This window comes from Erithacus rubecula (assembly GCF_903797595.1).
Source record: "Erithacus rubecula genome assembly, chromosome: 6".
Taxonomy (NCBI): Eukaryota; Metazoa; Chordata; class Aves; order Passeriformes; family Muscicapidae; genus Erithacus; species Erithacus rubecula.
The window spans coordinates 21910993-21927293 of NC_136688.1; the positions used below are offsets into that span (position 1 = coordinate 21910993).

Below are 16301 nucleotides of genomic sequence, written 5' to 3' on the forward strand. Positions count from 1 at the left end.
AAGAATGGTCAGCCTGGGTCTTCCATGGCTGTATGGGGGGCAGCTCAGAGCCTTGAATGCTGTGCTTTATTCCCTGTTCTCAGCTTGTCAGTAGCTGACTGTTCTGGATTACTATTTCTGATAATAATATGCAACTGTAGAAAAAGTGTACGAGCTCATGTCCATGGGTCTGCACTTTAAAATGTGGTACAAGCTATGCAACATCTGCCTTAAAAGAAGAGGGGATGACCTCCAGAAGGCCAGCAGTGAGAAGCTGAGTGAAGGAGCTGTGTGTTGAGGAGGGGATGGATTCCTATATGGCTGTTTCACATGAAGGAATGTCCCAGTCTGGGAAACCTGCCAGTAAAATGTAAAATTAAAGCTCTGTTTTGGAGGCTGATCCATGCAGATAAGAGCCTGTGACTGTTAACTAATAACTACAAGAGGGGCAGTGATAAAGGCAGCATACTTAAGGACAGGAATTCACAGGTTCGTTCATGCTTAACCTCATTTTGAGTTTTCTTCCTGCATTAGAGATTAACAGCTCAGATGTTCTTGTGTTTTCTCCTTCCCTGGTTTTGGGCAATATGGCAAAGCCACTGGAGATGTTGACATGTGTCATGCACAAACGTGACAGGTCCTTGCCTACTTTGTAAAGAAAGCTGAAGAGGTTATGTGGCACTACATGTGAATCCAGGGATGATCCAGGAATGCCTTTTGGGCTTTGTAGCAGTCATGCTGATGTCCTGGATTTGCTGAGGACCACTGTGCACAGCTGCCTTTGCTGTCCAAAGCCCTTGGTGTTGTGTGCAAACAGTGCCTGGGCCATCACAGCATCCCTCTTACTGAGGGATTGGCCTTGCTGACATGCTGCTGGGACATTGCAGTAGGCTGTGTGCCCACTGAACATAACACTGGGGGGCTAAATGTCCTGGTGGGCACAGGGACACACAGGTGAGGCCAGGTATCCCCTGGGAATTCCCTCAGCAGTAACCGGGGAGCCTGCTGTGCTAATGCTTACATGGTGCTTCTCCACATTGTCTGAAATCTTCAGAGGCTCTTCATGTTTAGGTGCTAGAACAAACACTGTTAGAAAAACTGCCAAGAAAACCTCAAAACAATGAATTGGAGGGAGTAAAAACTGCAGAATGTGAACTAGACTCTTGTAGCTGTGGAAAGCTAAAGGAGGAGAAGAAATGGCAAGAAAGAGAAACTAATGAGCAGTGAAATTACAAAAAATTAAACACCACTTTGAATACATCAGAAGCTGAAAGAGTGCTAAAAGCACAGTCATCTGCTGGGGTCTGGACCTGGAGAAATGTCATGTTTCTTTCCTGGAAGAAAAGCTAGAAGGTGGTACCAGTTACAGCAGCAGTGTAATGCTGGCTGCTGTAGCAGTAGCTTGGGAAATTAGCTACTACAGCAGTACATTTTAAAGTTTGCTATTCTGGCTTATTTAAGTCCAGGAATTTTAAAAGCCCTGGCTGAGCAGTGCTCTCTGAGCCATAAATGCTAATTTAAAAATAATTTTTTAAAAAACCATGCATAATGAGTTAGACTTAAAAAAATGTTGTGTGTTACTCATAAGCAAGCAGGCCAATTTCAAGTTTAAGTGGGCAAATTAAACTAGGCTTTTCACAGTTTGATGTTCACTTCCAGTAAAATAATGTAAAAGCTGATATGGATCAGATTGGTCATGATTTAAGGGGGTATTGTAATAATCAGTCTGTACAGGTTTTTTTAAATCGTTCTTTTCTAGCAAAGTATGATTTTCTGTTGTTGCTATAATTTTACTTGATAAAGGTAAAACTGTTAGTAAGCCTAGCATGTTAATGCACTGAAGTTGTGCAACAAGTCATGGCAATAAATAGGTGGGATGATTCAGTGTGTCACACATGCACTGCTGGAGTGAGTCCAGACGAGGCAGGGCTGTGAAGATGATCTGGGGGCTGGAGCACCCCTCCTGTGAAGACAGGCTGAGACACTTGGGATTGTTCAGCCTGGACATGAGAAGGCTCCAGGGAGACCTGATTGCTGCCTTTCAGTACTTGAAGGGAGCTTTTAAGAAAGTGGGGACCAACTTTTTAGCTGGGCCTGTGGCAATAGGACAAGGGGAAATGGCTTTAAACTGAAAGAGGGTAGATTTGGATTAGATACTAGAAAAAATTTCTTTACTGTGGGGGTGATATGGCACTGGAACACAGAGAAGGTGTGGCTGCCCCATCTCTGGAAATGTTCAAGGCCAAATTGGATGTTATCTGGAGCAACTTGGTCCAGGGATGTTGTCTCTGCAGTGGGGTTGGAACTAGATGATCTTTGAGGTCCCTGCCAACCCAAGCCATTCTGTGATTCAGTGCACAAAAGAAGACCTGACTAAATAAAGGGTCGCAGTGTGACAACAAAAGAACCCCCACTTCTGGAAGTGTAGTAGTCTCAGCTGGGAGTGTTTGTTTTTTTTGGCTCAATGCTAATCAAGAGGCAGAAATCGGTCTCTTCTCCCTATTAACAAGTGATAGGATGAGAAGAAATGCCTTCAGGTTGCACCAGGGTAAATTTAGACTGGAAATTGCAAAAGAGTTATCAAGCTTTAAAACAAATTGCTTAGGGAAATAGCTGAGTCCCCAACCCTGGGAGGTATTTAAAAGACGTGTAGCTATGGCACTTAGGCATATGGTTTAGTGGTGGACTTGGCAATGCTAAGTTCATGGTTGGACTTGATGATTTTAAAGGTCATTTCCAGCCTAAATTATTGTATGATTTAGTGGTAGACTTGGCAGAGCTAGATTTATGTTGGACACGATGATCTTAAAGGTCATTTGCTGCCTAGATTATTCTCTTGATTGTAAGATTGTTGGTGTTCTGGGTGGCAAAGCAGAAAGTTAATTTGGATTATGTTTGTAGGCAACATAAAATCTGGGCAAGTCATAAGTAGTGAAAAGAGGTGTTAGTGGTGAGCTTGGGGTTGTTTGTGTGCTGGGTGAGACAACAAGGAGTTGTGTGACACTCAGAGCAGTCACCTACTCTCAGAGCAGGTGGCAGGGCTGGCAGGATGTGTGGTGGTGGCCTGGGAGCTGCTGCAGGAGCAAGGGCTCTTAGAGCAGCATGGTGGTTCACTGAAAACAGAGCCCCAGCTGAAAACAGAGCCAGCTGGGCACAGTGACCAGAAAGTAAATGCAGCACTTGGATGCAAATGCAGCAATCCTGAGCAGGGGCACTGAGGGCGTTATCTCAGTGCAAGGTGCTGCTCCTGCCAGTGTGCTGCACAGGAATGTTGCTGATAAGTTGGAGGGAGTTCAGGGAGGACCAGGAGAGGGGAGGGCTGCATAATGTGCTATACAGTGAAAGCTGTATAGATCTTTGTGTGTAAAGTAAATGCAGTGTTTCTTTCTTTTTTTTCCCCCACTTTGTTTGGAGCTATGCAGTAGCTTAAGCAGAACTGAAGGAAGCAGAGTGACCTTCCTTGGCAGGAGGTCAGACTGTGTCATCACAGGGTTTTTCTCACTCTGTAAGAGACACTATGGGGCAACAGTAGGAAAGAAGTCATTTTATCTTCAGAAGCAAATGTGTGCATCTCTTGCTACTGTATGATTGGGGGATATGGGTGTTTTAACTCCAGGTGTCCTGTCTGCCAGGCTTCCAGAACACGTGGTTGTCCTGACTGCCCCCCCAGCCAGCATCCACCTTTCCTGTGACAATGCAGCCCCCACAGCTAACCAGCTCTGGGACAGCACTTCCTGTCTCTTAACATTTTCCCACACCTCAAGCTTTCTCCATCTTCAGCTGCTTTACTTTGCAGAAAAGACTTTTTCTTCTCTGAGAAGGGCAGGTAGGCCCTGATTGCAGCACTGGCTGGTGCATGGGGAGAGGACTGCAGAACTTTCCTCTTGCTCCAGAGAGCGCAGACAAGGGACTCAGCCTGCCAAAATAATGAGCCCTTCTTTGGCATTACTATCACTTTCCTTCTGAATGGCTGTGGTAATTCTGAAAGAAAATGTGCCTTGTTTTGGACATCCTGTAAAGGCTTTAAAGTGCATGTGTTTGCATGTGTCTAGTTGTATTTACACTGAGGCTTTGCTTTCAGACCACTGTATGAGTATTAAGTAACAGTTCTTGATAAAGGCTTGATAAACATCCTTCAGGCTGCACATTGGCATGTGAGATGTTCAATTGGAAAAAGGAATTGTTTGTCCCCTGGCACAAAGAAGAGCCAGAGAGGTTGGGAATGGCATTCCTTCTTGTGGTAAATAGGGCAGAAATGCACACCAGACTTCCATGGTGTTCAGGCCTGTACAAGCATGTGTGGAATAAGAAAATTCCTGTCTTCAGGGGTTTGGGACATTAGAACATGAATTTAGAAATGCCCTGAGCCAAGTCACGATGGGGATGGGCTCTTCTACCAGTTTCCCTGACAGAAGTGGTCTGATGAGCTGCAGAGGCCCCTGTGTCAGCCCTGCAAGTATGCAGCACAGCAGCATGTCATTGGGCAGTGGACATGGAATCAGGGGATTTGGGCTGAGCAGCTATGAAATCAGTCTGATCTGGTGTGGTACCTGTGTGGTGTGGTACCTGTGTGCAGACAATTTGTGTGCCTTAGAAGAAGTTTTAAGATGAATGCAAATGAAGAGATGAGCAGCACTCTTAATTTATTCCTTTTCTCAAGCTGAGATGCTCTTATGCTTAGTGGCCCTTCCAAAAATCTAAATTAAATCCATTCCAAATAATTATCACTTGACATATCTATATTTTCTCTTCAGCACCACCCCGTGCCGGGAGGGGGAGGGAAACATTGCTGTTTTGGAGCTTGCTGTCCTTAAACATCAGTAAGTGATTGATGATTCTGTGAAGTGCCTCCTGGCTCTTGTATTGAGCAGAGGGAGAGGTATGTTCACTGGGGCAGCCTTGCATGCCAGAAGGGCCGTGGGGCTCAGCTCTGGCTGCTGCAAAGGAAGATCAGGAGTGTGATTTGTGCAATCTTGGTGGAGTCCCAAAGGGCACTGTAGGCACTTACCTGTTCATCAAGGTGTCCAGAGCACAGGGAAGGCTCTTTCTGCAGTAGTACACTGGACTCTGGTCCCAGATGGACACTGGCATATGTAATGTTTGTAGGTAGGTCCTGGTTCAGTACCCCAATCTGCATTCCTCTTTCTTGTCCTTCTGCCCCCAAAGACCTGTTCTGAGGTAGTGGTGCTCCATGTTCCCATAATATCCACACCCATCACTCTTAAATTCCATGTGCAGTTGGAAATCCCATGTGTGTTTTAATGGGCTCTGTGAGGCATAGTTCAGATTCTCCATGCCTCAGGTTGCTCTGTGGTGTCTCATGCTCTTCACCTGACCTGCAGCTGAACTGCTCTCCCCTCCTCAGTGCAGGAAGAGGTTTCCACATGCACGTGTGGGTGCCCTGGTGTGTGATGGCAGCTCTGGTGCTGGAGGGAGCCTGATCTGCTGGCTGCATCCTGGCCTAGGGGAGAAGGCTGTGCTTCCTTGGGGAGCAAGGTTGTCCTTTCTCAGCTACTCATATTTCTGTTCCCTTCCTTCATTCTTTTTCAGAACATGAGTGAGAACTTGAAGGACTGTTTGATCCAGACCCAGGCTTCCCTAGGGGAGATGGTGACAATAAAAACAGAAGCCTGCTCTCCACACCAGGACCAGGAGTATGGACAGCCTTGGTATGTGGCTGAGCTTTGGTCTGATGTGCTCTAACCCCTTCTCTCCACCTACCTCCCAGCTTAAAAGTGGTTTTGAGCAATATAATTGAGCTGCCTGAAGTTATTAAAGCTCTTCCTTGTGAGGTCTGCCTTGGGGTGTTTGACAGGGGTGTTCACCTACTCATGTGCACCTACTCTAGCTGAAGCCACTTTTTGCTGTGGGCTTTAGCCTTGAGGATCTGATATATCAGCTTTTGGCAGGTTGGGTGGCAAGTTTAGTTATTTCTGTGTTACAGTTGTGAGACTGAAGGAGTTGATCCTGCCCCATTGCTTCAGCTTCTCTCTGTGTGCAGTACCAGCATCTTGCTAGGTTAACATCATCCTTCTGTTGTTCCCTCCTCAGCTCTGGAAGGCCTGACCCACAGTCCATGGAGATGGAACCCAAGAAACTGAAAGGGAAGCGGGATGTAATCATGACCAAGAGTTTTCAGCAAGTGGATTTCTGGTGTAAGTGTCTTGTGAGTGAGGGGAAAGCACTACTGCTACTTGTGTAGATTTTGGTCTTCCCTGTCAGTTTGGAGCAGGAAGCAGGGGAAAAAAAAAGCCAGGGACAAGAAATACAACACATTGTCACCTGAAAAGACTGGCATGGTTGGTAGGGAAATTGTTGCACAAAAGCAGCTTGTCCATGAAGGGCCTAGGCAGAAGTAGGGAGGTAGGAGGAAAGCAAGCTGTAAACATGAAAATGGGCATTGGAAAATCCCAAGTGTCTGGAAAACTCAACGACTTGAATTCAGAAATTGCAAAGGGAGCATTGGGCAGATGACAACTCTTTCCTTCATATTCTGGAAAGAAAACTGGTGTCATTTATGTTGGCATATCTACAGATTATCAACTGGTAGACCTGCATCTCTGTGTGGACACAGGACAGGTGCCTGGAATGCTGTCTCTCCCAAGCATAGAATGAAGGCTATATGATGAGAGTATTTGTTTTCAGGGATGCTTGTTTTAGCTCCCCTCTGGGGAATCAGACCTTTTGGCTGGAGGACTTGCTGCTAACCAGGGATGTGCAGGGAGCCCTCAGCCTGTGTCTCTGCAGGTGGTGATGGGGTCTTTCCGTGTGTATTCAGCAAATGCATGCAGGGCACCAGGGCTCACACCGGTGCAGGGGAAAGGGTGGGTTGGGGCTGAGCCCTTGTTGAGAGGCGTGGCAGAACAAGGGAGCAGCCAGAGAAGCATCTGTGTAGGCAGTAGGGAAGGGGCTCAGCTGGGACAGGGAGCTGTCCTGAGTGCTGTGCATCATGTGTGCCCTGCCTGACCCCTGTTTCCTTCCCATCTGCAGTCTGTGAGTCCTGCCAGGAGTACTTTGTGGATGAGTGCCCAAACCATGGCCCCCCAGTGTTCGTGTCTGACACCCCCGTGCCCGTTGGCATTCCGGAGCGGGCAGCGCTGACCATCCCGCCCGGAATGGAGGTGGTTAAAGAGCCCAGTGGGGAGAACGACGTGCGCTGCATGAACGAGGTGATCCCCAAAGGTCACATCTTTGGGCCCTATGAGGGGCAGATCTCTAGCCAGGACAGGTCTGCAGGATTCTTCTCGTGGCTGGTGAGTGACAAGTTTCCCCAACCAAGTGACACCTCAGCCATGCAGCTCAGAGCTGGGGGAGTCACGGGCCTGTGGAACCAAACCTTAGCTGTGCCTCCCCTTCTCTTGAAGGTCTTCTGCTAGCCACATGGGCACTACATCAGTATTGATCTGCTGTAAATATTAGCAGCTGAAGGGTATGCATAGATGATATAGAGATTACAGAGCTCTCTCATGGACCTCTAGCACTCCCTCACAACCTGCCTGAGCAGAGGAGGTGGCTAAGAGGCCAGAAAAGAGATCCATTCCATCAGGAACTGATCTACATTCAGATTCCAGCACCAAAACTTTTTTCCCCTCATACTACACGACTTGCTTAGCATATGAGATAGAGAGGCCACTGAATCAACATGTTAATAATTATGAGAATTTCAATGTAGGTCTTGAGTTATTATTAAGGAAAAAATTGACAGCTGCTGATATGAAGTGCTCTTCACACTTTTCTGTCTGTCTCAGTCCTGTCCCAGAAGGGGAGTTAATCTTTTAAATCCCCAGATTGTTAATGATTTTGTCAGCTGCATCCATAGTTACAGATATTTGTACATAGAAAAATGCCTGTCAGTCAGTTCAGAGTGGTCTCTATGCGCTCCAGGTCAGCAGCCTGTAGTACTGGGAGAGCTGAGATTCACAGCATAGGGTTTCACACCATGACTTACAGCCAGAACTGAAGCAGTGATTTGAGATTCATAGACCTTCTCCTACCTGGAGCAGCTGGTTGACTGTGCTGCATCCTTTCTCTTGTTCCACAGATCGTTGATAAGAACAACCGCTACAAATCCATTGATGGGACAGATGAAACCAAAGCAAACTGGATGAGGTGAGTCCAGTTCTCTTCTGCCTTCCCTCTAGGGATTCTGTCTTCCAGAGAGAGGCCATCAAATACTCCTTATTGTTTGGTGTGTTGGAAATCCAAACCAATATGTCACCTCCCATTTTGCAAATGCTGTACTTTAACTCTTTCAGTATTTATTGTAATATGAGTATCTTTGATGTCAGATTCAAAGAAAGGGTTTAAAAAAAGACAAGGATATGTATATGGAGGATTGTTTTTTCTGGAATGGGGAAGTATGTTAAAGATGATCCTATTTATCCACTCTTCCAAGCACTGACAGGTCTCACTCCATTCTTTTACTCATTTTTATATGTTATGTTCAAATATTTGCAAAATGCTTTGCGTTATCCCCAAGGTAACACTTGATTCTGTTTGGTTTTGTTTTTTTTTTGTCCCTACTCATTAGACAGCTACTGGAATAGGTGTTTTTTTTCCTTTCTGTGTGCAGTTTCATGCAGTGCCAGCTGTGCTGTGAGAGCAGGGTGAGCTGGGTGGCTGAAGCAGAGCTGCGTGCTTGCGCTCCCTCTGCCGGCAGCGCCGCTGGCTCTGCTCTGCTCTGCTCTGCTCTGCTCTGCAGCAGAAGGGGGGACAGGGAACAGTGCTCAACTATGGGCATATCTGTGTCTGCAAACATAGCTCACCGAGCCCTTGTATGTGTGGTGAGGCACCAAAACGGGGCTTTGCTGCATGGTGAGGCCAGTCCTGCTTCTGCGGGGAGCTTTGGAAGCAGTTGTTATCAAGAAGGCATTTCCTAAGAGAGTAAAGCAGCATGGGATTACCTGGTTTGCTGGCCTGGATGTCCAGGATTTTCAGTTGTCCTTCATTAAGGGAATAAAAAGCATGAAGTAGAGGTAAATGCAAGATTAACCTAACTGGTCATATCTGGTTTTGCATCACTTTTGGCCATTCCAGTCTTCACATGGATAGCATCTGTTCTGGCATTTATGTTCCTAAAGTTCAGCAAAGGATTTCATTTTTCTGTAAGGATTCCAGCTGTTGTTCACTGCTGGATGAGATAAAATACTAGACCAGGGCTGAGGCTGGAGTCATCACTTCAAAAAGAAGCAGTGGTACAATGAAGAGGTAGGTAGGTAGACATATATCTAGAAGTAAAGAATGCAATGTTCAAAAATCTACATAGATCTGGATCTTTGTAGCAAAGCCGGGGCAACACAGTCTTGGAAAGCAAAAATTCTATGATGAGCTCTTCTTCCTACCACCATGAACTTGAGCTTGATGTTTGGATTTAAGTAGGTACTACTTGTGGTCCTAACACCAAAGAGCAGATTATTTTTGACTAAACTTGTATTTGCCATGGTTCAGTCTCAGTGTGAGTGTGGTTTGGGCCATGTGTACAGCCTTGTAAGGCATGGGGGTTATGGCTTTGGGGAAAGGGGATGTTTGTGACCCCTCAAGGGAAGAGTGTATCAAGGGGTCTCTGCAGGCTATACTGGTCTTACTGACCTTTCTGATTTTACTCTTGAAAAGTGCTTATGACCAGTAATATTATGTAGAGTCTGACTGACAGTTCAAGTGGCAATAGAAGTCCTCAAAAAGCCTTTATTGTGTTTATTGGCATTTTTTAGACTAAGGTGTGTTCAATAGAACATCACCTGACACCGAGATCACACACAGAAACCACGCTTGACTTCCAGGACGCTGTAGACAGCGCTCTTTTTGTTTTTCAGATGGTGCTCTTTGCTATCACTCACAGATGGAGTGCTTTGCAAAGCAGATCTACTCACCTTCTGGGTAGGTGGGTATGGCATGGGAGGGCAGCTTGGGCTGACTCCTCTCTCTTCTTGTAGATCTGGCTATTGTTCTATTGTTTGAATACCACATCTGAGTCCATTTTCATGTTGCCTGAGGACACTATGTACACAGCAGCACTTGCTGGTTTAATTTCAAGTGCCTGTTTACCCAAGGCAGTGGATGACAGGGAGGAAGGAGTAACAAGTGCAGCAGATGGCATGGCAATGATAACATCCTCTTGCCTTTCCTCTCATCAATTAGTCAGTCGACAAACTCCTGATGCTGGGAGCATGTTCTCCTAAGCTGGCTGCTGGCACATGGCTAATGCACCCTTTTTCTCTGTCCAGAGTAAAGCCCTACAGTTTGCAATACTTTATGAAACTCCATGACTTCAACATATGCAAACATCTTCCTCTGTTTTTGTTTTTCTGGGGGCTGATTACCGTGGATAGCAGAAAGCAAAATTAATGCTTTCTTAGATACAAGGCGTAAATTTCTCCTGATGGCACTTCTTGGGGCTTCTGAAGGGTTGCAGGGGACCATTCATTTTCCTGGTAGCTTCTGAGGAAATTCTCTTGTTCAGCTGCTGGTGTCCTCTAAAAATAATGGATCTGACAAAAAACTGAAAGTAATTCAGAAAGTCCAGGAAAGTCCATCCTTCTGTGTAGGATAGAAACTGATGGTGCCTAACTGAATTGTTGAAGTGTAGGGCCTCATATTTGGGGTTTCCAGGATATTTTGAGCATTTGTAGTCTGTAGCCCTTCTTACATGTGAGTACCTGAATTCTCAGGCTTGTGGCACAACATAAATTCATCCTTTGCCTTAGCCAATGTGAAAAGCCTGAAGCAAGACTTTCTCACTGGTTTCTACTTTGCCTTTCTTACTGCCCCCTTTCCTCTCCAAACATAGTAACAGAAATCATATGGAGCCACACTGTCCTGTAAATCTTCTTGTATCTCCTTATAATGGAGGCATCTCTGTTTTGATTGTCATACAATAATAGAGCTTGGAAGGGAGCTCTGGTCAAGTGTTCCAATAGCCTGCTTAAAGCTGGACTAACTTTGACTAGCACATCTTTAAGAATGAAGCTGCTGTTCCAACTTTACAGGACCTTCTAAAGATAAGCATTTAAAAAACAGTCAGGGTTACTGTGACTGCCTTTGTGTCTAGGGTGAGTAAAAGCCACCAGCCTATGAATGTCATTTTGTTGAACATCCTAAACTGATTTCTGCTACCTTGCAGCAAGCAGAGCAAATGTTCTTATCAATTACAGTCAAAGTTATGCAGAGTGAAGGAATCCCAAATTACTGTGGGACTTGGAAAAAAAAATGCCAAACCAAAAACTACTGCAAAGCCCTGGGAAAAATTACATGTTTGTTTCTTATAGGCCAAGAAAAGTGGACATGATTGATATTTTTGTGGGGTAATCATTAAGTGCCCACTGTTCAATGTGTCTTGCACTTTCAGATTGACCTGGGCTGAGGTGTGAATACACAACCTCACAGCTGGGGCTGCTCTGGAGCCTGCTAAAACCTCATGGCATCACCAGAGAGGTACTTGTAAATATCAGTGACTGCCTCTAGGGACATATGGCATGCTGGAGGAGAAAAAGATCTCTGATAGTAATACTGTCTGCATTTTTATAAGGAGGAGGTTGATGTGCCTGCTAGGAACCTAATGTTAATTGAATTTGTGATTAAAACTAGCCAGAGCTCATTACTCAATGTGTGGCAAGTTTGCTATTGAAATATGTAAATTAGATTGCTTTGACCCAAATCATGCTGGAGCATACGTGTGGAATCACTGGAATTTGAATATCCAGGCCCGTCCTAGGCTGTCCTAAGTGCACTTGATGGGGTGTCCTGTCTGGGAAGAGCAAGCAGGGCTCTAACTCCCCATTGGTGCAGCCTTTCTGGTGACAGCAGCTGTGAGTTCAGCAGAGAAGAGGGCATATGGGGTTTTGTGACCCCATGGCTCCAGAGAGTGCTGTTCTCTTCTGCAAGTTCACCCTCACCCACAGCACTTGGCAGAATGCTGTTACTCTTCACCAGAGCAGCTTGTCAGTGGAGGTTTGTTGCCACCTCCTGGAGGCACTGATAACACTGTGAAGTCATGCATACCTGATGAGGAGATGCACCAAGCCCAGTTTTACTGAATACAATAGAAGGCAAACTGTAAATATCCCCTTGCTCAATGTTTTGTGTAGCCTTATCCCTAATTCTTGTGTTCAGCTGGGAGAACTCCTTTCTCCTTTTAAGTTTGCTGAGGTTTTTTTTGTTGGGGTTTTTTGAGCTTCAGGGTAACAGATGCTTTGCTGGCTCTCCATCATTTCATTACCATCCTCTCTAAATGCTCCTTCTTTCTCTCTATAAATGAAGCTCCACCAAGACACTATCTCAGTAATTTGTTTGTTACCATGAAATGCATCTGTGCACTTAGGTCCCAGCTCTCCCTGATGTGGCCTGGATTTGAACAGCTACTGGTTTTCCAGCTTTAACCAAACTGACATTTGCCCCGATGGCAGGGGTAGTGTCAGTGAGATTGATTAAACAACAGTGTTCATGGCATTAGGAAGGAACTAAAATGACATGGGTCGGTGCCTTTCTGTAGGTTCAGACAATCTGTTTTCTCCTTCCTTATTGAATAGATCTACTGCCTTTTTTTTTTTTTTCCCAATAACAAAGCATAGCTAAGACTAATGTTTTGTTTATATTTATAGTTTGCTTTGACTGTGGCTGGAGAAATTAACACACACCCCCTTTGGAGAAAACTGCTTGTTCTCAGGGTGGCTGCCTCTTTTTCTCACTTGGCTGAGGCTACAAGTTGTTCACTTGAAGCACCAGGAACTGGGTGCAGGTTCATGCTGGTGGCAGTGATGGAAAGCCTAGCCACGATAAACAAGTGGGTGGCCTCATTCCTTTTGAGAACAATGGGAAATGGCAACCATTTCTGGGTGAAACAAGAGCTTGCTGTGAAGCAGACAAATGCTGGATATAGAGTATTCCAATGCTGAAAAAAGAGATCTTTCCGTAGGGAAAGCCAGTTGCAGAAATTGCCCACCAGTCTAGTCAAAACCTACCTACCCTGAAAAAAAATCCAATTTGATGTAGTGTTTTCATGACATCCTGCAAGTTGTAACAGAAAGGGTGGTGTAAAAGTTTCTATTGCATGTTGTGCCAGGTAGAACAATAAGATAGATTTCAGGCCTCTAAATTTCCTCTAAGTTTCGAGCAGTATCACATTGGAAGCTAATTCACCACTGTGATTGCAAGTTCTCACTTTTTTTTGTGCACAAACTGTGGCAAGTGATGTGAGGCTGAACTGAAAATCTCCTATGTAAGTCATGGCATCAGACGATGTGTAAAATTTAATTTTAACTTTAAAGTTGAGAAGGCTCCTTCACACTAGTGTTGCTTGGTATTTTATTTTTTTTTATTTAAGCTTGAAAATTGCCTTCTAAAAACAAAACAGCTGTTTTTTCCTGGTGAGAGGTTGTGGTGGGTCGGGGGAGGTAGATCCCACCAAACTCCTCTGCCCCAGTACTGCACAGGTGGTTGGATGCAGGGGGTTGCTTTGAGCTGATTTCCTTTTACCCAATTGTGCTTTGCGGGATGCTCAACCCAAGGAACATGGCTGAACGAAAGAGGAAGCCCAAGTTTTCCAAGGAAGAGCTGGACATTCTGGTCACTGAGGTGACCCGAAACGAAGCTGCGCTCTTTGGGAGGGAGACAATGCGCCTGTGCCACGCTGACAGGGACAAGATCTGGGAAGGCATAGCCAGGCAGATCACATCAGTCAGCCAGGTGCCCAGGTCTGTGAAGGACATTAAGCACAGATGGGACGACATGAAGAGGAGGACCAAGGACAAGCTGGCGTTGATGCAGAGGTCCCTCTCCAGCCCCGGCAGTGCGGGGCGGCCCTCGGCCATCGTCCTGACCCCCCACGAGAGAGCCATCGAGTCAGCACTGCACTCCTCCCACCAGAGAGCCCATCTGGACCCAGCTGACAGCCCATCAACGAGCTGTGAGTATCACTGCCTTAACACCCCTCTGTCCTGCGCTTACATATCTCAGCTTGACACCAGAAGAGCATGGTGTGCTGTGTGAGGTGCTGGGTTGCCTGACAAGACAGGTCTTTCTGCTGTGATTGGTTTCTGCTCTGGTGGTTGTGGAGTGTTGAGATGAGTTGTTTCCAAGCTGAGATCATCTTTGTCTGTGTATCTAGTTCTTTTCCAGACTGTTGTCTGAGGGTAGATAGTGGATTGTAAGTATGAATTAATCCTACAAGTGAGGGAGCATTTGCAGTTGAAGTATGACTGTCTCTAGTCTGTGGAAAAACTGCTTGCAAAGGATTAGGAGATCCTCACACTGACAAAACAGCAGTGCTGCCTAACTGAGAGGTGTCTGCCTGTCATCAGTGGATCACTTCCAAGAGAGCTTTGGGGGTCTCAGTGATCATTGTTCATTGCTGAGGTGGGGGCCACTAATGATTTCTCAGTAGTGGTCTGAAGGATTGGCATGAATACTGTGAAAAAGGTAGACAATAATGACTCTTTCTTCACTGGTTTCAAAGAAACTGCTGGCCCTGCTTTTGAAGTTAATCTTCTTACACCACAAGTCTCAGACACCTTCCAGTGCTAAAACACAAGCTGCTTTGTGCAGGTTCTTTCTGTAGTTTTGTACTCATGGTTTTCTTCTGTGGATGGGCAGCTTCTTGTTTGTGAGCTTTTAGGGGATACCAAGGAGAGAAAGAGGTGATAACTTCTTGGGAAGTGAGTCAGCTAACACTTGATGGGTGGCGCTGTCCTCCCACACTAGGTCTGATCTCATATCGGAAGTTATTAGTGGAAAAGCAAGGACAAAATCTTCCAGAACTGATGAGGTGGGACTTGGTCACTCTTTGCATCTGTCTTGGAAGCCAGTTGCACTATTTCAGAGGTAAAAAGAATACAGGCTATGCAAGGAAACAGTGGGCAGCTGCACCAGGTGAAAGCTTGTCTCGTCTTACTCTTCACATGCCCATACCTGTGAACTGGCACATCACTAGATATTTATCAGACTAATGAGGATTTTCCCATGGCGTTGTGCTTTAGTTTTGATTTTGCGTCAGGTGTATTTGCCTGAATATCATAGAGTCCTGTTGCTGCTGTGTCTGCCTGCCTGGTTGTCTTAGTGATGCCAAGCCATGAGTGGCTTTGCAGAGCACACTTTTGAGAGCAGCAAATACATCTATGCTCTTCTCATTGCAGAGGATGCAAGAAATTAAATTGATTGATATTCTAGTAATGAACAGTGCTCTGTACAGAATACCACAATAGCTTGGGTTCACCCCCTCTCAGTGGGTGAACTTTCTCGTGGCTAAGCTCGTCACCCAGATGCTAACATTGCTGCACTCGTGCGTTGAGTTACATGTCAGAAGCTACAGGCTTGGCAGACGGGGGGAGGGAAAACCCTTTTTCCATGTTCTTTGAGTCTGGTGTTGAAAGGGATTTCACACGAATAATTCATGCTTCCTCTTGTGTTTAAGCTGACGAAGACGAAGCGGTGGCAGGCCCTTCCCAGGAGCAGCGCTTCTCTTCGCTGCGGCGGGCGGGTGCCGGTGTCCGTGCGCTGCCCAGGCGCTCCCGCCTCGGCGCCCGCTGCCCGCCGGAGCCCGCGGAAGCTGGCGGCCGCCCGCGCCCCCGCGCCAGGAGCCCGCCCCTCTGCGCCTTCGACCGCCGCCTTCTGCATTCCCACACGCAGCAGGCACAGCTGTTCCGGCGCTTCTGCCAGGAGCTGGTGGCCATCCACAGGGACGTGGCGGACAGCATGCGTGCCGTCAGCCAGAGCGTGGCTGGCCTCGCCGGCCAGGTCAGCCAGATGTGTCAGACCCTGGCAGAAATACGGGATGGGGTCCGGGCTTTCCAGAGGATACAAGATCCCAGTGTCATGCCGGGGTCCTGTCTGCAAGCAGCTTGCTCTAAACAGCCCCCTGAGCCCAGTGCAGAGTCTGACCAAAACTCTCTGAACTGGACGACTCCTGCACGGGCCACCAGGTCACGAAAGAGAAAACATCATTTTTAGTCTGTAAACAAGGATGCCCCTTCCTGAGCTGCTGCATGTTCACGTGGCTTCTCCATGTGTATCACTATTCTGTGGGGAAGGTCAGCAGCTGACCCAACCCATCCATCCATCCCCTGCTGGCGAACAGAGCAGTATGAATGTGGCAGCTAATCCTAGGACTGGCCCTCTGCAATGGCAAAGAGGAATCTCAAATACTGTAGAGCTTGGAATGTAGAACATCTTTGGGTTCATAGAGATTAAGAGTTTTCACTGGCTTCCCCATGCTTTAAATCCTGTATAAACTAAGAGGTGCAATAGAAATCATTACCTGGATCTCTTCCTATGCCTGTGAAACATTATTTACTGAAACAGCATGCTCCAGAGATCCTTTTGCAATCAACTCA

At 46.3% G+C, this 16301-nt stretch overlaps 2 protein-coding genes across 7 annotated transcripts in view; both read left to right on the forward strand.

Moving 5' to 3' along the window:
- The window catches only part of PRDM11 (PR/SET domain 11), a 47197-nt gene that overhangs the window by 12115 nt on the left and 18781 nt on the right, over positions 1-16301 (forward strand). For 4 of the 6 annotated variants that reach the window (XM_079308494.1, XM_079308492.1, XM_079308497.1 and 1 more), the window contains exons 2-5: positions 5530-5648; positions 6031-6134; positions 6970-7232; positions 8021-8088. In XM_079308494.1, the coding sequence (XP_079164620.1) occupies positions 5533-5648; positions 6031-6134; positions 6970-7232; positions 8021-8088 (551 nt within the window). In that variant the 5' untranslated portion in view covers positions 5530-5532. Of the gene's footprint in view, positions 1-5529; positions 5649-6030; positions 6135-6969; positions 7233-8020; positions 8089-9791; positions 9856-9937; positions 11410-16301 lie in introns of those variants that run through there. The other 2 variants (XM_079308495.1, XM_079308496.1) reach the window with 2 other exon arrangements.
- LOC306803274 (t-SNARE domain-containing protein 1-like) lies at positions 11387-15177 on the forward strand. The gene is made up of 2 exons (XM_079308499.1): positions 11387-13879; positions 14674-15177. The coding sequence occupies exons 1-2, from the start codon at positions 13468-13470 to the stop codon at positions 14916-14918; spliced, it is 657 nt and encodes a 218-aa protein (XP_079164625.1). The 5' UTR covers positions 11387-13467; the 3' UTR covers positions 14919-15177.